The 23,243-nt window shown below is 47.2% G+C and overlaps 1 protein-coding gene across 1 annotated transcript; it reads left to right on the top strand.

Annotated features, from left to right (window-relative positions):
- The first annotated feature begins 944 nt into the window (after positions 1-944).
- CCDC174 (coiled-coil domain containing 174) lies at positions 945-23,091 on the top strand. The gene is made up of 11 exons (XM_010953106.3): positions 945-1,071; positions 3,233-3,337; positions 4,024-4,124; positions 10,000-10,058; positions 11,275-11,452; positions 14,554-14,649; positions 15,619-15,761; positions 16,211-16,305; positions 16,824-16,956; positions 18,673-18,825; positions 19,880-23,091. Exons 1-11 carry the CDS (start codon positions 1,030-1,032, stop codon positions 20,176-20,178), a joined length of 1,404 nt encoding a protein of 467 aa, XP_010951408.1. The 5' UTR covers positions 945-1,029; the 3' UTR covers positions 20,179-23,091.
- The last annotated feature ends 152 nt before the right edge of the window (positions 23,092-23,243 follow it).

Genomic DNA, 23,243 nt, shown 5'->3' on the forward strand with positions numbered 1-23,243 from the left:
GTCGCATCTTCTGGTCTCTCTCGTTGGTTCTGACCTTTCTGCCTCCCTCGTATAAAGGCCCCTGTGATTATATTGAGCCTATTTGGATAACCTCATCATCTCAAAATCTTTCATTTAATCCCATCTGTAAACTCCCTTTTACCATATAAGGTAAAATAGTCAGGTTCTGGGGGTTAGAAGATGCACAGCTTGGGCGGGGGTTGTCTGCCACAACCAATACTTTCATCAACTAGCTCATTTACTTCCTCTAATCCTCACTGAACCCCATGAAGTAAACACTGCTTTATTCCCATTTGGAAACTGAGGCACAGAGAAGGTAAGTTTCCCAAGGTCATGTTGCGGAAAAAATGTGTTTTATGGGGCTTCCCGCCTGAGTCACAGAGCCAATAAGTGGTGAAGGAGTGATTCCAACCCAGGAAGTGGGCTTCTGGAGTTCTGGTTCTTACCAGCTGAACTATGTAACGTGATACACTGTAAGCGCTATATTAATGTTAGCTGTTACTATAGTTGTTATTTCTACTAAAATTAACATGATCATCCTTATCTCATATGACTCTTGTGAGCATTTAAATAAATTATTGTGAGTGCTTGGCACACAGTAGGTCTTCAAATGGTATTTCGATCTCAGCGCTACTAACTCATCTTTCTTTTTACTCCGAAGACGTTCGTTTTAGTTCACTCCGCCCCCCGCCCAGAAGAGGGCGCCATCGCCACCCCAAATCCGCCCCACTCAAGATGGCGCCCATTGGTCTGCAATCGTATGCTGCCCTTCTCAATATGGCGCCAACACCAGCTGTTACCTTCCGCCCTCTTCAGGATGGCCTTAGCAGCTTCGGTCCTGGGAGCAAACCGACCTTCTCAAAATGGTGAAGAATGCAAGGCGCACGGCATCCTGACCTCAAGATGGCGCCAGTGTCGTAAACAGCGTCGCAAACCTGAAGACACTTCCGGTTGCGCCGGAAGTAGGTATATGAGGCCTGCCGGGGTCCGTGAAGTGCTCGCTCTGGGCCGGGACACTCTGACGCGACCATGGACCGGAGGAAAAAGCCTTTGGACGTCACGGCCTCCTCGGTGAGTACGGGTATAGATGATGCTACGGGCTCCACGTTCTCCCCACCTCCACTGGACAAGAATCTCGACTTAGCTTGTTTCTTCACTCGGGGACCCCGGGCCGGGCGTTTCTCGTCAGACGGGGGCCCGGGGCAGCTTTCTTCCTCACGGAACCCTGAACTTGGCTTCTCCCCTCCGCCGTGCACCCGGACCAGGCTTCCCCCGCCAGACACGGGCCTGAACCTGGTGTCTTTTAGGGTTAGAAATGTCGCAGGGCGGCGGGGGTAGGGGAGTGGAATCCTCGTCAGTGCTCGCTGTGCGGACATACTCCCCTTCTTGTTCTCTGGACCTGTTCTCAGGTCCCCCTGGAAGATTAGAGGGTGTGACTTATTCCCCAGGATCCGAGAGTGCCCAGCGTCCCCGACCGGGAACTAAATAAACAGTTGTTAATACACCCATAACGTGCGCTACCTGGGAGCTGTAAGGGCTAACAGGCTGTAAGCCGTTTTGTTAAGTTAGTTCCAGGAAGAAAACCTGCTCTGAGAGCTTATTTGTGTAGCGGTTTCTATGCGTTATCTTACTGAATCCTCCCAACTGCTTTAGGGGGTGGGTGCTAGTAATACCCTCGTTTTGTAGATGGTGAACCTGAGACTCAGAAAGTGAAGTGGCTTTCCCCAGCTTACATACAGAATTATTCCTGGTAGAACTGGGCTCACTCAGTCTGGCTGACTCAAAAGCTCTTGTCTTTTCCACATATCAGAGCAAAGTGCCTAATCTTTGATTTAATCTTGGATTTACTGCAGAGTGTTAGGCTGTAAGGGATGAGAAGGAAAACATCTCAGTATCCCAACATTTGAACCCCTTTCCTCGTCTAATACTGAAAATTGGTACTACTTACTATGTTGGAGGATTGGAAACCAAAAAGCTGTAAAATTCAAGTTGTCCTTTCCTGACAGGTTAAAATTAACAATAATCATCATATAAATGGCACTTGGAAGTTAATTTTCTGAGTATCTTTTAAAATTCAAAAGTAGTTAAAGAATTGGAAAATGTGTGGCTAGAAAATTGGTGCAGTCCAGAAGGTTTAGAAGAAAAACCTTAAGTTTTAAATTTTGAAAAAGAAATTTGGAGTCATAGGTCATGGGATGAAACTGCTCTTGGCATTGTTAAAATCCGTGCCAAGCTTTTAAACTGATTTCTTGCAAAACGGAAATCGCTGAACTCACTCATTTTGATTTCCCTTAAAAGTTGGTGTGTGATACTGGGTTTTATTAGTATCTGATTTACAAATGCCTGTGTCTGTAAAAGCAGCTGTACTTGAATCCTTAGAAAAGAAACTGTCATTATACCGTTTTTTGCAGAGTACACAGATACAGCTGAGGGCTCAGGGAGTGTTCATCAACTCCCATTTTCTTTGTCCTGGCCTTCCGTGATCTTGAACACTGTTGTTCAGCTAAACTTGCAATTTCCAAAACATGCTGAAACAATATTCACTTAGCCCATATTTATTTCTAATTGTTGAAATCTTGCCTGTCTTTTAAGGCTCATTTCAAAACCATCTGTGATCATGCTGAAAAGATTCCTTTATCTGAACTTTTATGCTGCTTTCTCCCACTTTTAAAGTCCTTTATTACATCTGACCTGTGTTGTAAGTTACCTTTCTCATTAGATTGTAGGCTCTTTGAGGCCAGGAGTACGTCTGATTCATGTTTGTGTGCTGCTCTTCAGTGTTAAGTGTCAGGCACGTAACTGCTGCTTGGATTGTTGCTGAACAAAGATGTTTCCCTGTAGAAATAATAAGTTGTTGTGAGGCTTAAATGAAACTATACATGAAAAAGCCAAGTACACGGCCAGTCAGAGAGGAGGTGCTTAATAATCTTAGCTGAGTCTGAGTCTGAAAGATGCAGACTTCATTTACTTTGCTGTATCACTCTCCCCTTGACAAGAGGAAAGCCTTTGAGTGTTGACACTTAAGGTAGAAATACATTTCCAACAGAGCTGGAATGAGGTATGACTTGGTTTTATTTTGTACTGGATTCTACATTTAAACATTAATTTTATATACATTTTTGTCCATTTATAGGGACTTGAAATCTTGCTTTGAGAATTATAAAAACTTAGAAATCGAGTCACTCAGTAGAGTTAATTTAATGTTTTTGATTGCTTATTGGTTTTATTCTAGTTGGTAGACCTTAAGGCTGAACTCTTCCGAAAACAAGAAGAATTCAAACAAGAAAAACTTCTAAAAGATTCTGGAGTTTTGGGGAAACCAAAAACAACTAATAAGGTAAAAGTAAGATCTAACTATCCATTGATTCTGAAACATTATTATACTGCACTTAGGTTTTATGAAAATATCCATGGTATCTGCAACCTATAAATTCCTGTCTTGTATTTGAAAATCTGCATGAAATGTTTTAAATATTAAAATAGAAATAAGATTTAAATGCTCATTGTAACACTAATTCTTTAGCATTTCTTTTGAAGTAGTACATGCTGTTAACCAGTGGTTGTTTCCGTTGTCGTGGAAGATTATCTCGTTATGCAGGTGGTATAAATCCAAACAGAGATAAACAATTAGATGATGAGAAAATACAGCAGAAAATATCCAGGTCTTTAAGAGTTGTGGAGGTTTCCCCAATTTTACAGGTAACAGTGTCTGTTACTTGTATTAGTAAATCTCTAAAATACATGTATTTTCGTTAGAGTCTTGAGTTAGGTTGTAATCTTTCAAGAGATAAAAGAGAAGTAACTGCAATTATATGAAGAAATTCTTTATGTAGTTTAGGGCATTTTTCCAGCTCCAGCTTTGCCACCTCCCGTCTGTTTGCAGGACACAGGCTGGCTGTCAGAAGTCTACTTACTTCCATTGATTCTTAAGGTCTAATTATCTCTTTTTCTCCCTTCTGATGTACAAGTTGAGATTTGCAGTCATTTGATGATTCTGTTTTGTCTTTCCAAATTATTCTCCAGAAACCAAGTATCTGGAGCAAACGGAATGCAGGAGTCTCTAACCGAGCTGAGAGGGATGCCGAACAGAAGGTTGAGGAGCAGAAGGTGTTAGACAGAGCAAGGTAAAGCCCAGCCCGCCGAGCGCGGTGCCTGTGAGGCTACGCAGGCCGAGTGGGAGGCTCGGCGTTCACTCCTTTTGATTTACAGTTTTGATTTTTATCATCCTTCTAGCCAAATACTCCTTAAATAGAAAATATACTCAGAAAATAATACAATTTGCAGATATGTTTATAGTTTTATAAGAAGATAAGACATAACCTCAATTTACAAGATGGAACAGTTCCACTTTGGGCCCCCATGAGGCACTGAGATTATCAGCAAGCGTTTGAGACGTGTCCCCATGGGGGTTGTTCCGGGGCTACTGGTGGTGTGACATCAGCACTTAGGAACTGAATTTTTCCCCTAACGAAAAACTTCAAATGGACAGAATACTTGAAAGAAGAGTACAGTGAATATTCTGTTACCTTCGCCTAAGTTCACCCATTAACATCTTTCAAAATTTACTTTCTTCCTCCCCCTCCCCTGTGTGTGGAGAAACGTTGTGAAACCTCATGACGCTTTACCTGTAAATATTTCAGCAAGTCTCTTCTGAGAACAAGGACATGGTCCTGCATGACCACAGTACTGCTGTCACACCCAAGGAAGTTAACACTGGTGAAGCAGTAGTGGTCCGTATGGTGGACCAGGCGTGTGGCCAACATTCAGATTTCACCAGTTACCCTAGTACAGTTGTGTCCTTTATGGTTTTTTAAAACATCAAATCCAAGATTCAAAGATAACACGTCATGTTCAGTTGTCATGTCTCTTTAGTCTTCTTAAATCTGGAACAGTCCCCTTGCCTGTTTGTTGTCTGTCACGCCGGTGGCGGTTTTGAAGAGTCCCCGCCAGTTGTTTCCGCAGTGTCCCAGATCTGATTAGAGTCCCCCCCCAAGTGTTTTTGGTAAGAATACTTTGTAGGCGATGACGTGTCCTTCCCACTGAGTCATGTCGGAGGCTCGTAATGTCAGTTTGAGTGACTGGTGGTGATTTAAGTTTGACCCGCCGGGTGAGGTAGGTCTGCTAGGTTTTTGCGGTGAAGCTGCTCTCCCTCGGCTGTGATGAATAGTGTCTGAGGAGGGAAGCCAACTGGGTGAGTGTCACTTTCGCCAGGATACTTTCGTGCGACGGTTTTGTCACCACTGACAAGTCTTGCTGCTTGTCAGTTATCACCTTGATGGTTTCGCGGCTGTGAGCTTCCCGTCCTTCTGTCTTTACTGGTTTCCACTCCGTTTACCAGCTGTCACTCTTGTGTAAGGAAGAGCTCCTCCTCCTTTGCAGCGTCGCCCTGACTCAGAACCCCAAGTTTCGCTGTCTGTGTGACTGCCGCATGGGCTTTTGGAGCCGTTGCGTAACAGCAGCTTGGCAGCTGAAAACAGTGGTGCGCAGGCTTCTCAGCTCTTTTGGGTCTGAAAATAAAGGGCAGGATTTGGCTCATTTGGGGGATTTGGTGTTTGACCTCTGACAAGAGACTTTACTTAAAAGCATGTTCATTTTTGAGGTATCTTTCTCACCATTGGATATTAATCTCAGAATTACAGTTTTGTGGAAAGATGCCATAACTTTAACATTTCATATATATGTATTTTATTGAGCTATAATTGAAATGCTGTATTCTTTCCAGGTGCGTGACATCACGACTCGGTGGTTGTACATGTTGTGAAACGATCGCAGTAAATCTACTTAACACGCATCACCACACAGTTACAAATTATGTTCTCGTGACAAGAATTTTAGAGATCTACTCTCTGAACAAATTTCAGATGTGCGGTACAGTGTTGTTAACTATAGTCCCATGCTGTACGTTACACCCTCAAGGCTTATTTATTTTAGAACTGGAAGTTTGTACCTTTTTACCCCCTTCACCCGTGTCACCCACCCCCACACTCCCCGCCTCTGGCAACCACCATTCTGTTCTCTGGAGCTGTGAACTTGTCTTTAGATTCCACATATAACTGTGATCATACGGTGTTTGTCTTTCTCTGTCTGGCTTATTTCACTTAGCGTTAAGATCCATCCACGTTGTTGCAAATGGCAAGATTTCCTTCTTTTTTATGGCTGAGTAGAATTCCGTTGTGTATATATATTCACTTTTTTTAATTCATTCATCCGTCAGTGGACACGGAGATTGTGTCCATATCTTGGCTGTTGTAAATAATGCTGCAGTTAACATGGCGGTGCGTGTTTCTTTTTGAATTAGTGTTTTCATTTTCTTCGAATAAATACCCAGAAGTAGAATTGCTGGATCATATGGCAGTTCCATTTTTAAAAAAATTTTTTTAAGGATTCTGCATTCTCTTTTTCCATAGTGGCTGCTCCAGTTTACATTCCTACCAGCAGTGCACGGGGCTTCCCTTTTCTCTACATCCTCACCGGCCAACACCCGTTATTTCTTCTCTTTTTGATAGTAGCCATTCTAACAGATGTGAGGTGATATCATTGTGGTTTTGATTTGCATTTCCCTTGCGATTAGTAATGTTGAACACCTTTCCGTATGCCAGTTGGCCATCTGTATGTCTTTGAAAAATGTCTCTTCAGGTCCATTTTTTAAATTGAATTGTTTGGGGTTTTTGCTGTTGAGTTGAAAGTTCTTTATTGATTTTGGATATTAAGCCCTTGTCAGATAATTTACAAATGTTTTCTTCCATCCAGTGGTTGCCTTTTTATTTTGTTGATGATTTCCTTTGCTCTGCAGAAGCTTTTTAGTTTGATTGGTCCCTCTTGTTTATTTTGACTTTTGTTGCCTTTGCTTTTGGTGTCAAATCCAAACAAAACAAAACGTTGCCACAACCAACGTCAGGGAGCTCGTTGTCTGTTTTCTTCTAGGAGTTTTATGGTTTTGGATCTTATGTTCAAGTTATTAATCCATTTTGAGTTAGTTTCTGTGTCAGATAGTGGTCCAGTTTCATTCTTTTGCATGTGGCCCTCCAGTTTATTTTCCCAACACTCCTGAAGGGACTGTCTTTGCACAAGACCATATGTGTGTGTTTGTTTCCAGGCTCTCTATTCTGTAATGCTGCAGTGAACCTGAGGGTGCATATTTTCTTTTGCATTAGTGTTGATTCTGTTGATCTTTTTGTCTGTTTTCATGGCAGTACCATACTGCTTCGATTACTGTGACGTTGTAATACAGTCTGGAATGAGAGCGTGTGATGCCCTCAGCTTTGTTCTTTCCCAAGATTGCTTTGGCTCTCTGGGGATCATTTGTGGTTCCACACAGATTTTAGGATCGTTCGTTCTGTTTCTGTGAAGAATGCCATTGGAATTTTAACAGGGATTGCCTTGAATCTGTAGGTTGCTTTGGGTGGTGTGGACGTTTTAAGAGTATTGATCCTTCTAATCCAGGAGCAGAAAGTAAATACGTCCCCACTTACTTGTGTTGCCTTCAGTTTCTTTCTTCGGTGCCTTTCAGTTTTCAGTGTACAGCTCTTGCACCTTCTTTGTTACTTTTATTCCTGAGTGTTTGTAATTCATCTTGATGCAACTGTAAATTGGGATTGTTTTCTTATTTTTCCTTTCTGAAAGTTCATTATTAGTGTATAGAAACACAACAGGTCCTTGTATATTGGTTTTTGTATCCTGCAGCTTTACTGAGTTCGTTTATTAGTTCCAACAGTTTTTTTTGTGGAGTCTGGGAGTTTCTGTATGTAGTATTATGTCATCTGCAAACAGTGACAGTTTTGCTTCTTCCTTTTGGATTCGGATGCCTTTTCTTTCTTTTTCTTGCCTAACTGCTCTGACTGAGACTTCCAGCTTCCAGCACTGCGTTGGATAAGAGTGGCAAGAGTGAGGCGCCCTTGCCTTGCTCCTGGTCTTAGAGGGAAAGCGGTCAGCTTGTTACCGTTGAGTGTGCCATTAGCCTTGGGCGTAAGCTCTTTTTATTTCCTCTGTGTGACAGACTTTTCCTTGGCACTCGCTGGGATTTTTCCATTCGGTATCTTTCTACGTCATCCTTTCACTGTTCCTGTGGGGAGTCAAGTCTGTCCGTGATGTGCAGGACTTCTGCTTCTGGCCCGAGCGAAGAACAGGCAGAGGCAACTCTGTGAGGAGGTGAGGCCTTAGGCAAGTTACTTATCCATGGAGACTCTTTCCTTCTCTGTGAAGTGAGGTGGTTAGTGATTAAAGGAGATACTTAGTGTCTGGCACGTGTTTGATGCCATATAAGTGCCCCACAGTCTCGCCCTCTGAGTTCCACCTTCAGTTCTAACAGAAGAAATTGTGCTCCACTGTCACCCGTGACTTCCTCGTCTATTAAATCCGGTGGCCGTTTCTCTGACATCTTCCTTGATCTCCATTGCTCATCTGAAGCCTCTTCCTGCCAGGTGCTCGTGTTCTGCTGCACCCGGGCTTCTCCCCCTCTCTCTTGCACCCTCGTCGCTGCCTGTGTCTGTTTTGTACGGTGCTCTCCTTTGCTCACAGCCCCCCGTGCTGGTCCCTCCTTGGACGTGGGGCTCACTCCCGCTTCCCCTTCCCTCCGTCTGGCTGGCTCTCTCCCCCAGGTCCTCCCGCTGTTGACTTTGGCTGTGCAAGCCTCGGCTCAGACGTCCCTTTACAGAGGTTTCCCCTGACTGCCCTGTCTAGTGACCTGCCCACTTACTCTGTCCTGACAGTGTGTTTTGTTTTCCTAACTTTTTGAAGTTTGTTTTTACTAAGACAGTAAGAGTCTATGATGAGACCGCTTGTTACATTTAGCCCCCTCAGGAACAGAGTGACTTGACGTCCTAGAAGTGGATGTGACTGAGCTGGTCCACGGGGCCCTCCGTCTGCTTGACACAGGGCCTCCACCGGGGAAGCTCGCTTTTGTTTCCTTCCGTCACAGCTCTTCTCGCCGTGTGGAGTCTTACTGCTTTACGTGTCATCTTTCTCCCCCTCAAGAACGTCAGCCCCATGAGAGCTGCGACTGTGTCCTGTGCGCCTGGGCCAGCGGAGGCGTGCAGCCCGTGCTTGTGAACGAATGTGGGAAGTGAAGGAGAGCCTTTCTGACGAGGCAGAGAGGATGTAACTGATGGCTTGCCCGACGTGTGTCCTCACTGCAGCCCTGAGAGGCAGCGCTGTCTTCCTCCTCCTCTGTGATGTGGGAGTTGAGGTGTAAGAGAGGCTAAGTGACTTGTTCCAGAGTACGCAGCCGGGTGACCGACGGGCTTTATCACCTCAGGACACCGTTAGAAATGAAATTTTCCATTATGATCACTTGTGATCCTTCATAGCAAAGCTCAGATGTCCTCTTTGGGGCTCTTTATTGTCATTCAGTATTTCTGCAATAAAAGGATTGTCAGCTGTCTTACCCACTAAACAATGAATGTCAGCAGAATTAACACGAGCAGGGAGGCTGCTGTGTTGAAATACCAGAGTTGAGGTTTGTTTTATATTAGCTATTTCTCATGAATAAATTATTTATGCTCTGTATAGAACAGACGTCGTATTTTTTACCAGACGTCTCAGAAGCTGGTCTGTAGCTCCTTTAGTGAAGCCTAGTAAGCCATGGGAGACCAGGGGCCCTCGTCTAAGAGCAGCACCATGCAGAGTTTGTGCGGAATTTGGTGATTCGTCTGGAACGTTGCAAATAGAAAATGTTTTTGTTGAGGCATCTGTCTCTTTTTTTTTGGCATTTAATTTCAGGTGTTTGGCACTTGAATTAAGCTGGAATCTTACTTCGTTCATTTATTCATTCATCAGATACTGATGGGGCACCTGGTGCACCAGGTACTGTTTTAGGCCCTGGGTACAGTCAAAGTTAGAGAAATGAGGGCCCCGCTGTGCCGGAGCTTACATGCGGTTGGCCCTCAGGGCGGGGTGGGCCGCTCCAGGGATGCCTCCACGGCTGCCCCTGGCCGGCTGCAGCAGGGAGCAGGCGTGGTGGTGGTAAGATCGCCTCTAATACTTGTGTTTTTTCTCTCCTAGGGAGAAATTGGAAGAAAAAGCCAAATTATACGAAAAAATGACTGAAGGAGACTTTATCGGTAAATACCATTGTTTATTTATATGTCTTTATTTTCTGTTACTTGTACAGCTCTTTGATAGTTTATCACTTGTCAGAATAATTGTAAGAATAGTGAGAAATTAAACAAATAATATCGATTACTTTCCGTGCCCGCACTGAGACAGGAAAGTCAGCAGTAACTTTTCGATTGCCCCGTGGGAGCTGAGCCCTGTGTTAGGTGTGAGAAGGGATGAGCCGGTGCGCTATAGGCGGAATTTCTTGCCTCTACTGTCGGCGGGGTTCCAGGGTGGGCGTCAGCAGTGGAGAAAATGTCACAGAGCAGAACAGGGTTAGGGAACAAGGTCTAAATAGGCCGTGGTTACAAACAGCTGTCCACACCAGCAGGTCTACCTCCTAGCACGTGTGTGTGACCAGCTGCTGGGGCAGATTACGTTCTGGAGCCTCCGTTCCTCTGCACTGGACAGTGGGGTAGCACCCGCCCCCAGTGTCGGGAACCTGGTTCCTGCTCCCTTGAGCTGAACTCCAGCGTAGTGAAACTTGATGTACATCAGCTGTCCTGGGTTAACTTAAAGTCATGGATTGTTACTTAACTTCAACTGTGTATCTTAGTTCAAGCAGATCATGAGCCCCCCAGGGCAGGCCGCGTTTTACACGTCTCTGTGTGCCCTGCAGATGGGGCGCCGTGCCCCGCTTGGAAGTGGTGTCCATGGCTTGAAAAGAACTCAGATACCCGCTTTGCCTCTGTTACGACCCTTAAACACCTGCCGTCCTGCAGCAGTGTTATGGGGGCTCTGGGGCACGGCTCACATGATGAGGGTGGTGGATTGCTCACGCCACAAAGGTTTGTTGCCCGGGTCTGAGGACGTGAGACGCGGGCTCTGTGTCTGTGTTACGTGACTGCCCGAATGGGTCTCTTGAATCAGACGGTCTTGTCATCTCAGAGTCACGACCTGAGACAGTACTGCTCACTCAGATAGCGTGCTGACGAGGCAGCAGAAAACTTGAGGCTTCATGAAGATTTTTATGCGGCACATGTGGCCAGCGGCCTTTCTGCAGCCCCCCTGCCGTCCCGAGGTGGCTCTTGCTCTGTGCAAGCCGACGGGCAGGTGGGTGCACCCGCTGCTGAGCTGTCCCGGGTGCCGGAGCCGCCCGGTGATGGATGTGGCGTCGTATCACTTCCATGTGTAGCTGCTTCTTTGATGTCAAGAGTCTGAAAATTGATTTTTATGTCCTAGATGAAGAAGTGGAGGATATGTACCTTGTGGATTTCACACAGAAGATCATAGACAAACACAAAGAAATGGAAGCGATTGGTGCCAGTAGAGATTCTAGAAAGACAGGAGAAAGAGACGATGATGAAGAAATCCTTTCTGAAAAGGATATCCCTCCTCCCCAGGACTCCAGTGAGGAATGGTTGGTGATCTTCTGCCATTTGGTCATGTTAACATCATCAGACTTGGGTTTACTTCTTGGAGTGATGTTGTTCCGTTGTTATCAAGCCATGTCTCTTTATTCCTCCTCAGTTTTCTATCCTTTGACACACCACTTTAAGTCGGATTGATAGAAGTAGAAGCAGTAGCTCCAATGAAAAAGTAATTACAGATTAAGACCCGCCTCCTCCTGCCGTGTCCCAGGCACTGTGCCAGGCACGGAGGCGCCGACACTCCTGTTTCACTGATGTGCGGGAGCTGTTCAGGCGGAAGACTGCTCCTCTGTTCCCCAAGCTGCTGCCTTCCCCAGGCCCTTACTCTAACCTCGTGGAGAGTCATCAAGCAGGAGCATGAGCTCTGTTTCCAGCGAGAAGAGGCTGGCGGAGCCGGCCCACTGAGCCCTGCTCTGGCTGTGATGTGCTCTGGCAGTGCGGGCTGGGCACCCCAGCCCCCGACTGCACAGCGCTGGCTCCGCCTCTCACTGGTGGTGGAGTCGCCTTCGAGCTCCTAGCGTCTCTAAGGCTCAGTTTCCTCACCTGTGAAACAGGGCTGGCAAGGCCTGCTTCCCAGTATGTTTGTCTGAAACGCCCTTCAGGAAGTAAGAGTGTCCTGGGCTCCCCAGGAAATTGCTGTCTGTGGCATATAAGCAGACACTTTGTAAATTTTTATTATTGAATTTATCCTGAATTTTGCCCACATGTAGGTGAACCACAGGAAAACTAAACTAATCTTTTCCGTACGCAGAGACCAGAATGAAAATTCTATTATGACTTTCTCCACCTAAGACGTTGTTTAGAAACTTGTTCAGAAGGGCTTAAAATTACCTGGAGCCGCTCAGCTGGTGTCCTGGGCATCCCTGCCTTCCCCCTCCTGCCAGTGCCTAGCCACCACCTCCCTCAGGGCTGAGGTGCACCTGTGGTGGGGGGTGTGTCAGGGATGCTCAGGACTCAGGCTGAGGTGCGCCTGTGGTGGGGGGTGTGTCAGGGATGCTCAGGACTCGGGCTGAGGTGTGCCCGTGGCGGGGAGTGTGTCAGGGATGCTCAGGACTCGGGCTGAGGTGTGCCCGTGGCGGGGAGTGTGTCAGGGATGCTCAGGACTCGGGCTCAGGTGTGACCGTGGTGGGAGGTGTGTCAGGGATGCTCAGGACTTGGGCTCAGGTGTGCCCATGGTGGGGTGTGTCAGGGATGCTCCGGACTTTGTCAGCATTGGCCCTGCGGGCAGGAGTCATTGGTGAGTGAAGAGAGGGGTCCCCTGCTGAGCGTGTTGGCCATCTCATGCTGCCAGGGGCTTCTCACCCCTCCTGAAGCACCTGCCGTCGGGGTGGGCGACGGGCCGGTGCTTGAGCAGCAACCAGCAGGGGACATGTGCGCCCTGGCCCCTTCCATCCGCTTTCTCTTCATCGCTCTGTCTCAGTGGTTTCTCCTCAACTGGACTCTGGTGGCACATAAACGTATGTCCTGCTCCTCTGGGTCTGAACTTTTATCTATTGTTGACACAAAATCGGCCTCATTACCAGAAAAAGATTGAGGCAAATTTTCGGCACGTCATTTCCTGCCTGCTGTTGTTGGGGAGCCTTGACTTGGGAAGAGGGCGTGACTGAGCCCCCGAGTGGGCCTCGTACCGAGCAGTTGTCTCCCAGAGCCTTGCCTGGCGGTTGCTGGGTGCTCGCAGCGGGTGGGGCTCCTGTGCTGCCGTCCTCTTTTGATGGGATCCCTACGTTTTGGGGGCCTTCTCCCGAAACAGAATAGCCTGTGACTGCTTTTCAGAGCAGAAATCTCATCTCCTGTGAAAGGTTTAATGTCTTTTTCCCTCTCTTATTAATGCCTGTATGATTACAACCAATTTGTTAGTGACTGGAAGGGTTTGGAGGGCAGTTGAAGGTGTCACATGCCACCGTAAGGTGAAGGAAGACACACTGCAAGCAGCTCTGGCACTTCTTTGTGTGTGTGTTTAAATTAAGTCCCAGAATTGTAACTGCTTGTAAAATCCTTTTGGTAGTTAAGTTCCAGGTGGTGGAAACGCTTTCCACAAAAAAATACTCACACCATCTGGCTAGTTGGTTTTTGTTCTCCATTCATTGAAGGATTTTTTTAAAAAAGGAAGAGGTAGAAAGAAGTTGCTTTCTACAGTTGGGGCTGTGTTTCTTGTGGTAATCAGCTTTAGGACTGTAGTTACGGATTCCCAAACGTTTAGTTTTTAAATCATGGGCCGACGTGGGAGTCGGTGTGTGTGAGAGGAGGGGACAGACTAACGAAAGCAAAGCCACGTGCCTGGGACTCCGGCCTCGAGCTGGTGCAGCAGCAGTGCTGGCCCTTCTGAGCTTTCAGCCCCCCGCTAAAGGCTACGGGAGAGTCCCTGCCTGTAATTAAAAACCGTAAAACTCTGCTGTATCATAATGCACGTGAAATGCTTTCCACGAAGACCTGCCCTTACTTCCTGTTGTGGGAGTCAGAGTATTTCATCGGCCTTCCTGGCTGCCTGGCCTCCCTGTCTGCTGCCTCCTTTGGGCAAAGATGAGGGGAAGAGCTAAGAGTGGCAGGTAGCAGCCCGGCCCGCTGGTGAGCTGCCCTTGTGGCACAGAACATGGGTTGCTTGGCTTCCTCCTATAAAGAGTCCCCCAAGTGCTTACGTTAAGAAATGTTTAATGCATTGGGAAGAATTGTACCAATTTGAGGAAATAAAGGAAAGAATAAAAAGTCATTTAGGAAGACTGAGGAAATGAGCAACCTGAGAATCTGTTACAAACTTACTGTGATGCTGATGGAATGTGTGGAATTGTTTAAACCAGGCTAGAGTAAGCCCTGAGGTGCCGCAGTGAGGGTCTGTGGTCTGGGTGGGGCATTTATCTCTGAAATCAGAGGTGCATATGATCGATCACGTCCCACAGTTCCTAAAGCTAAGGTTTAATAAAGGGCACGCGTAGCTTGTTGTGTGTCAGCCTTTCTCGGTGGTGGTCTCTCAGGTTGAGGGTTTTCTTGGTAGTGAGACCTAACGTTGATTTCTTCACTGAGCACCAGCTGCCCCGCTTAGGGAACCGTGTGTCATGTTCAAGGCCTTCTTCACACCTTTCCGCTTTTATTTCAGGGTGGATTATGTGGATTCTTTAGGGCGGTCCCGACGCTGTATGAGAAAGGATTTGCCAGACCTGCTGGAGATGGATAAAAATCTTCAGGGGAGGCTGTAAGTATGTCATGTGCAAAGCTTTGCCCGGGTTTGATTGCAGACATGGGGATTGTTTTGTGGGCAAGACTGTCTTTATTATCTTTGGTAAGGAGATCTTTGTATAAGAACACTTTTGGGGGCACTTTTTCGTGGTTAGCATACAAGACACATGTAGTCCGCACTCAGGCAGCAACCCAAACGCTCGACCGTGCAGACTTGTGCAGCTCCTAGGAGGGATGAGCGAGAGCCGTGTCTGCTTACTTGGAGGGGTGTCTGCCTGCAGAGTAGCAGAGAGCCCAGACCAAACCAGCAGCCAGACCACTGGGAGGACAGTGTTTAAGGACTTGCCCTGGGTTAGCCCACAGTGAGTTGGGGCGGGGAGTGGCTAGCTTATTAACTTCTCTTTATACAGCTTTGCATTTTGAAGTAAGGGCTTGCAAGCTGAAGTTTTCTCTGTGGGATCCAAGTCACACCTAAGAGGTAACTTGCTAAAACATCCCAGGGAATAAAGTTCTCACCAAGGGCAGCTCTTGTGTGGAGAGTGTCGGGGGAAGGTCCACCTTGTCTGGGCCCAGGGACGGTCGTGCAGAAGCCCTGAGCCATCCAGCAGGACACGAGGCACTGCCCAGGCCACAGCGTCACGCAGCTTCCTCCGCACTGCACGGGGGGCCATCCAGAGGGGGCCCGGAGTTCCTCCTCCCTGCCTGGGCTGCCTCCCTCCATCAGCCCAGGAGTGGGATGGAAAGGAGAGTGATTCGTCTGAGGGCTGAGGTGAGGTTCCATTGTGCTAATGCAGCAAGTCAGCTGCCTGATAAAGAAGGTGGGTGCAGTGTTGCCATGTCCCTGCAGCATCGTGGGCAGAAACTTGCCTGAGGAACTGTTGTCTTCATCACTGGAGTCACTCACTCATCCACGATCCCACTGCCTGAACTGAAGCGTTGCTTGTCCCAGCTCTTACCTAAGATGTTTTTTGCTCTGTTTTCCTAGTTTTGTTAGTCCTGCCAATGAAAAAACCTTACTGTCTGAAGATATGAGAAAAGAACTGCAGCGCCAGCAATGGGAGGAAGAAGAGAGGGAGGCCCTGAGGAGGCCTGTGGGGCCCGTACACTACGAAGACGTTCGCGAAAATGGTAGAGTCTTCCAGCAGCTTTTTAAATCATTTTAAAAATCTTGAACGAATGGTGAGCATTAAGGGAAGTATTCATAAAGCAGCAGCTCTTAGGGAGAAGAAAAAGATTCTACTTTTAGGATTGAAAATATCCCCTTTGTTCACTCTGTAGCCTGAAAAATACTCATACTGGGAGTAGCTTCCTAACAGAGGGTCTGTTTACTCAAATGTTTGCTCCCTAAGAGAAGTGGGGACAGCCCATGACCGAAAAGTGGATGAATATTTACATTTATCCCTTGGCAAACAGGATGAAAATATGTCTAACTTCTTTTTTAAGCTACATTAAAAAAAAAAAAATTGTGCCAGATGCCAGATATCATTGTGTTCATTTTTGCTTTGGTGGGATTTGGCCCAGGTCTAATTCACTAATCAGGAAAATCTAATCTTCTGGATAATTTTGACTTGTTTCAGAGGCCCGGCAACTCGGTGTTGGATATTTTGCCTTCGCCCAAGATAAAGAGTTGAGAAACAAGCAAATGAAAACTTTAGAAATGCTGCGTGAACAGGTACAAATGAAACTCGGAGTTGACGTTAAGGTTTGAGCAGTTGGGCTCTTGTTGGACCATACTGCAGGAAAGTCTGGTCAGAAAGTTAGATACTTGCATTGCTATTCAGAATGTGATTACAGGTTCCTTAAAGGTAACTGCTGTATTATTTTGGTGTTTTGGACTTTATAGTTGTTTAGAAGTAACCTGTGTAACTTTGATGTTTTAAATTTGGCTTCAGATACCTCACTTTTGGAGTGGCCTGAGTAACAAAATAGAAAATGATGAAATGGATTGAGGTGTTGGTTGGTTTCCTTGAATGTTAAGCCTTCCAGGACACTCTGTGAGCTCCTACTGCACTTCACAAATCATCGTGGGGCTCGTGTGTGTGGGCTTCATGCGTCTCAGAGATGGCTTCTTAGAAGTGGCTTGAAAATCCATTAGTCTATTTTTAGAATAAAATTATTTCATCCTGTTAAACAGAAATATTGTGAATAGGACTTCGAGCAAATAGTTTGCTAATTTTTTGTTCTGTTCAGACAACAGATCAGAGAACAAAACGAGAAAACATAAAGGAAAAGAGAAAGGCCATGTTAGAAGCAAGACTTGCCAAACTCCGACAAAAAAAGATGAAAAAATCAAAAGAAGATGGAGCAGAGGAAGAAAACAGAGGTATATCGTGGCTCATGTTTCAGAACCTCAAAGGGAAACATTTTCGTTGCGCTGGTGTCCCGGTAATAGGACGGGCTATGGAAGTCAGCCGTCCCGTCCTCTTAGCAAACAGTGCGTCTTGGAGATACTGCCGGGAGCAGTTTCTTTAACCAAAGTGGTGTGGAAACACTCCAGAGACTGTTTCAGGCTGCAGACGAGGGTGTTAACAGTACAGCGTGTCCCTCCGTGAGCAGCACGGCGTAGTAACTGAGGCCTGCTTGGGGGTGGAGTACTTAAAATACTAAAAGGTATGGTGAGGTGAAGTTTCATAGTGCATATACATGTCCTAGGCCTGTCTTCTTTTGCTATGGCTGTAGTTTTTTGTTGGCTATTATAAATTATTTTAAAGAAGAAATGCATCACAAAGTCAGACAATAAAATAAAGAATTTACAAAGCTGGATGCAGACAGCTTACCAGAGGACTGTTAAAACACTTGGGAACACTGTTAAGTGCTGTGCTCGGACTCGCTCACTGTGTGAATGATGCTAGTCTGGGCTAAGTGGCCTGAACAGAGAGAATGCATAGACTGGCTCAAACAAGATGGGCGTCTGCTTCCCTAGCTTAACACTTGAGAGGAGGTGGGTTTCCAGGGCACGTAGCAGCTCTGCTGCGGACGGCCACCTGCTTCCCGGCTCCCTCCTGTCTTACTGCTGCTGCCGGTCCCTGGAGGGCTGCTCTCACGTGCAGTCACTTGCTCCCCAGCACGTGTTCATGATCCAGCCCCGGGGGAAGAGAGGGCGTTGGGGGAGCCAACTTCCTTTATAGGAGTGTGAGTTGGAAGTCACACTCAACCTACGTGTTTACATCCCAATGGCCAGAAAGCAGTCCACGGGCCACCCCCAGCCGCAGGGCAGGCTGGGAAGTGGCCTCTCAAGCAAGGTGCCACATATCCAGCTGAAATGGGGGGGCATTCTAGTCCGGGAGGAAGCAGGGAGTGTGGGTGACAGGGGCGTAGGGGGCCCCGCCAGCTCTCACGGAAGCCTGTGCTAAGCCGTGCGCCACTTTCCAATTCTGAACACGCTTCAGCTTTGAAAGGAGATCAGAAGCACTTAGGAGTCGGAACATCGTCCATTCAGCTTTGTGCGAGTGCTGTGACAGATTAAACTCTGCATGTTGTTCCTCTGTTTTCACTTTATTCCTGAACATCTGTCGTTTCTACAGATGGGAGGTGCCACCACAGCGTTTTTTAAAAATCCCTTTTCTTTTAAAACATGGCCAAAGTTGAGTAGCCTGCAGCCGGTCGCCAGGCTCCAGCTCTTCATCACCCTAAGCCCCCTTGCTTTATCCGAGACTCTTAACTTTAGTTGAGTGATTGGGGGATTTCTGGTCCTTCAGGTGTTGCTCAGGGGGAGCAGTGGGGCGTAGTGGGAAACACAGAGACTTTGAAATCCATCCAGCCTGGGTTTAAGTCCTGGCTCTTGTCACCTCCACCTATGTAGCATTTCTGAGATTGATTTTCCTCATCTGTAAAATGGGAATACCAGTCGTGCGTTTATTAGGGTTGTTATAGTTAAATGAGCTATTGTATACAAAGTACTTAGCCCACTGCCTGGGACGTGATCAGTGCTCAGTAAATACGTTAGTACTTTTACTCTCAGGGTTAGCATATTATATTTAATTTTTAAAGTAGTTTAAAGTTTTATTACAATAAAGTCTTATTCCCTTACCAAAAATAGATGGAGATGTTATTGGGCCTTTGCCACCAGTACCAGAGGTCCTGCCAGCTCCTCGTCCAGCTGCCTCGAGTAGCAAAGTGGAAGTCATCGTTCAGGAGAGGAGGGACACCAGGCCTGGGGTGCCACACGTCCGGGAGTGGGACAGAGGGAAAGGTAAGGGCAACGGTTCTCCTGATGAGAGTGTGATTCTGGTGAGTCTTACTGGTCCTTTGAAGCGTAAGGAATTCTCCAGATCCTTGAACTTGTTTCTTCTCGATACCCAGGCACTGGCTGTTTGTAAACAGGGGCACTAGAAAGGTGATTAAAAACGACCAGATCACCTCTGAAGGATGTCTTTTTAAGAGGCACCTGGGGGAAGGTTTCTGAAGTTCATGCTGCCCCCATGTGGTTTTACAGCTTTAGGGTGCTGTTTCTCAGGGACCGCTTTTTAAAATCTTTGAAGGCTTGGTATTTTAACGTGTTCTGTGTTTTCAGCAGTCTCTTTTACGTTCAGTTGAAAACAGTCTGCGTTCCAGTGTATTAACCTGCATTCACGTGTGGTCCCATTTGGTTATGCAGTTTCCTATAAATTTTTTCTGTAAATACACCGTGGTGCCTCGAGCAGCCTGTCTTTGGGAGAAGAGTGTGGTTTGTGCCTCTCTGAAAAAGATGATTTCAGTGGTGCAGTAGCTCGTATCCTTGGGCCTGGTGAGACCCACGACTGAGATAGAGGATGTGCAGGTGGGTGGGTGCCTGTGGTTAGGGCCACTGTAGGGGATAGAGGGAAGCCCCAAAACACATTTGGACAGGTGCCTTTTGTGGCTTCTAAAACTCCGTCAAAGATAAAACATGTGTTTTGCTGTGAAGGACTTACAGCATCATGTCAGGCAAGTGATTAGAGTGCTTGACTTTTTAGTATTTCTGTCTCAGATGTGATGTTAGTGCTTTCTTGGCAGTGTCTCCAGGGCGCGCCAGCCCTCTTTCTCCATGGAGCCTTCCTCGGACCGGTCCTCTTCTGGAAGCACTCACTCCTTTTCCTTAGCCTGGTTCCTTACACTTTTGTAGGCATTGCTTATACCTCGTGTTACAGTTTTGTGATTGCCATCCTTGTTCTCCAGAGAATTGAAGGTGGCTTTTAAGAAATATATACAGTAATTGAGAAGTCATGACAGTAAACATTCACGTGATTCAATAATCAGTTCTAATAATACTCTCTCATTTTTACTAGAATTTTCCTTTGGGTACTGGTCGAAGAGACAGTCAGATCTCCGGGCTGAGAGAGACCCTGAGTTTGCCCCGCCATCGGATTACTTTGTGGGTCAAAAGAGAACTGGTTCTTTGAGTAGCCAGACGTGGAGCAGACCCGCATCTGCACAGAGTGGCCCCGGACAGCCCTCCAGCCAGAGCCATGACCCTGGCTCTTCCCATCCACCGTCGGCTCCTGCCCCCGGCGGCCCACCACCAGCCTCGACTGTCACTTTTGAAACTCTGGATGATATGATATCATATTATAAACAAGTGACATGAACTGAAGAACATTGTGTCTTGGGTTTGTACTGTTGATGGTGACTCCTCCTCCCACAGCTCAGAGAATAACTTTAGGACCTGAATTGTAATTTCCTTTCTTGTCCTTTCCCTGAAGACCCAGACTTTTGCTTGGATTTGTCAGCAAGGAGGAAAGTGAATAGTGCTATGAGAACTCTGTGGCCGCCTGGCTGTTGATTTCTTTCTAAATGGCGTGGAGCCCTGATCATCTGGAGTTACCATTTGCACTGGGATGGAGTAGAGGCACTCTGCTTCATCCCCCTCCCACAACTTACCCAGAGTTAAGGGCCCCCCTCCTTCCCTCTTGCCACTGCCAGCTTGCAGCTCACTTGATGGAACGTCTGCAGGAGGAATTTTGCCTGGCACGTTGGGGGACACTTGTGTGGGAGGCAGAGTGATCTGGTCTCCGGGAGCTCCCTGAGCTGTGGAGTATGAAGCAGTGACATTTGAAATGATGAGGACGACCAGGGAGGAGAACTTCATAATCCAGAAGGAAGACACCGAAGCCATTGCTTTTATTGCCACCCCTTCCTGAGTGGTGATTGTCACACTGCGCACAGCAAGCGCTCCGTCAGTGCAGACTGAGTGACCGGGGCACACGTGGAGGCTCCCGGGCCTGGGCAGGGAGCCAGGTGCTCCTTAGCTGTCGGGGCTGGTTTCTCAGCTCCGCTCCCAGTCTGGGCTGTCGTCTCTCCTGGGAGCTGAGTCACCTCACAAGCCTGGTTGGGGTGGACTTGGGCTGGAGTGAGGGGCAGCTGGGCCCCTTTGTCTTTACTAGCAACAAGTAGGTGAGCAGGGCTCCAGAAGGACTTCCTGTGCCTGGATCCCATGCCCGTCCTCGACCCGTCGCACCTCCGAGTCCTCTTCACAGCGGCAGACAAGCAGTAGGAGTTGGCGGCCAGGCCCGCGGGGCTCCTGCAGCCACCTCCCTGGGCAGTGAGCCCTCCCTGTGCCAGCAGGACCCCGTGGCACGCAAGGTTGACGGGAGCCCCGTTCTCATTATGGACTACAAGCTGGAGTGCAGGGAGGCTCGGTGGCTGGCCTCGCGGGGTCTCAGTGGCGCGTCAGGCCCCACACGCAGCCTCTGAGGTGCTTGTTTGCTGCGGGCTTGTGCTTTCTCCAGCGCCCTCCGCTCTGCCTTTTATTGTAGTGTCAAGCAGTCTTAGATGAGACAAAAATCCCAAATTTTTGCAAACTTAACCTCTAAAATCCAGATCATGGGCAAAGTTGCCAGACTTACTAACGTTCATTCTGTCAGCCTCATGAGGCACATACCTCCTCTAACAAAGATACGTGAAAATGCAACTGACCCACCTGCCCTTTTTGCAGAAATTGACAGGATGGCCCTAAAGCACATACAGAACTGCAGGGGACTCAGAGTATCCAAAACAAAGTTAAAAAAACAACAGTTGGAGAACTCGCACTTCCTGATTTCAAGACTTAATGCAAAGCGACAGGAATCAAAACTGTGGTATGAGGGAAAACAAATCAGTGAAACAGTTGAGGGTCCAGAGAGAAACCCTTGTATCTGTGGTCAGTTCGCTTCTGACAGTGAGGCCGGGAGCACCCAGTGGGGAAAGAGCAGTCTTCAGCAGGTGGTTCTGGGACAGCTGACTGCACACGGAAGAGTGGACCTGAATGCGTACCTAACACCACATGCAGGACCACCTCAGAATGGAGCACAGACCTAAACGTAGAACTAAAACCAGTTGAAACAGCTTGTGGGACAAAAGGGGAGGAGACAAAAAGAAAACTTGCACTAAAAGGAAAACGTAGAATTACTAGATATCCTAGAATCACAAGGAAAAATAGAAAAAAAGGAAAACAGTAGACAAATATGGGAAAAATGGGAAAGGGTGTATTTATAAGGTAGAGCAGGACATGAGAGGCGGATTGTGGAGAAGGGACAGGAAGACTGCAGGCAGCGTTAAGCCCTTGAGTACGGGAGCCAGCAGCCACAGAAGGGCCACCCGGTAGCCTTTGTCCTTGCCAAGGGCACCCACGGTGGGCAGTAGAGCAGTCAGTGCGTGTGGGCTCGTGGTCACTGTTGACTGATAGAACTACGTCAGATTCTCTGGGATTTCAAAGACCATATCAGTGTACGTCTAATCCCCCTTTAACAGCTTGCGTTTAGTTGAGTGTTTTGCTGGCCGGTTGTTGCCTCTTCCGTTTCTGACCCAGAGTTAAGGTGTTAAGTGTGGTTCATTTCTCACGGGGCCGTTTTGTACGAGTGTGTCCAGCAGAGGGCGCTGGAGTCCTTAGACTGCAGACCAGCGCTGTAGAACAGCCCTGCCTAGTAGAGATGGGGTATAAGCTTTGTGTGTCGTTTTCAGTGTCTGGGATCCACACTTAAAGAATGAAGTGAATTTTGTGCTGTGCGGGCACCCCTTGGTGTCTGTGGGGGTTGGTTCCACGACCTGCTGTGGGCACCGGAATCGGTGGACGTTCCCATCCCACACTCAGCCACTGTGTCTGCAGGTCCACAGCCACCGCTCGGCCCGCCGTGGCTGCTGTGGCCCTGTTGAAGAAGTCCGCCTGCAGGTGGACCCATGCGGTTTAGACCCCGTTCGAGGGTCGGCTGTACGTCAGTCCAGTGCATCTGAAGTATTTCAACACTTAATCCGTGAACGGAAGGTGCTGATGGGGTGTTTTACATTTCTGTTCACATCAAGTCTTCAAAATCCACCGTGAGCCCGCTTATGATGCGTCTTAATTCAGATGCCAGATTTTCACGAGGAATGCATGATCTGTGTTTAGAGTTCATGAAATAATACATTTGAAAAAGTAGATTCACATACCTACGTTGTTCCAGACATACTTAAAACATGTTGAAAAGTTTACTGGATTGATTATCAAGTTTTAAATGTAGTCAAATTAAAGTCAAATTAAATTATATTAACTGTGTTTCAGATGCTCAAAAGACACACATCTAGTGGTACTGAGTGCACAGCACAATTGCAAATGACCTGTTTTTACATGCTTTGTGGTCTGTACACAACTCTCCCGTTAGTAACTGAAGGATTGGCAAACAGACCTCTTCCAGGCTG

The sequence above is a fragment of the Camelus bactrianus genome, chromosome 17 (genome assembly GCF_048773025.1).
Source record: "Camelus bactrianus isolate YW-2024 breed Bactrian camel chromosome 17, ASM4877302v1, whole genome shotgun sequence".
Classification (NCBI taxonomy): Eukaryota; Metazoa; Chordata; class Mammalia; order Artiodactyla; family Camelidae; genus Camelus; species Camelus bactrianus.

Excerpts from the sequence above, each read along its gene's own strand:
- CCDC174 (XM_010953106.3), top strand. The coding sequence starts at position 1,030 with ATGGACCGGAGGAAAAAGCCTTTGGACGTCACGGCCTCCTCG. Across the intron at positions 1,072-3,232 it reads TGGACGTCACGGCCTCCTCG|TTGGTAGACCTTAAGGCTGA; the intron begins GTGAGTACGGGT and ends GTTTTATTCTAG. Across the intron at positions 11,453-14,553 it reads CAGGACTCCAGTGAGGAATG|GGTGGATTATGTGGATTCTT; the intron begins GTTGGTGATCTT and ends CTTTTATTTCAG.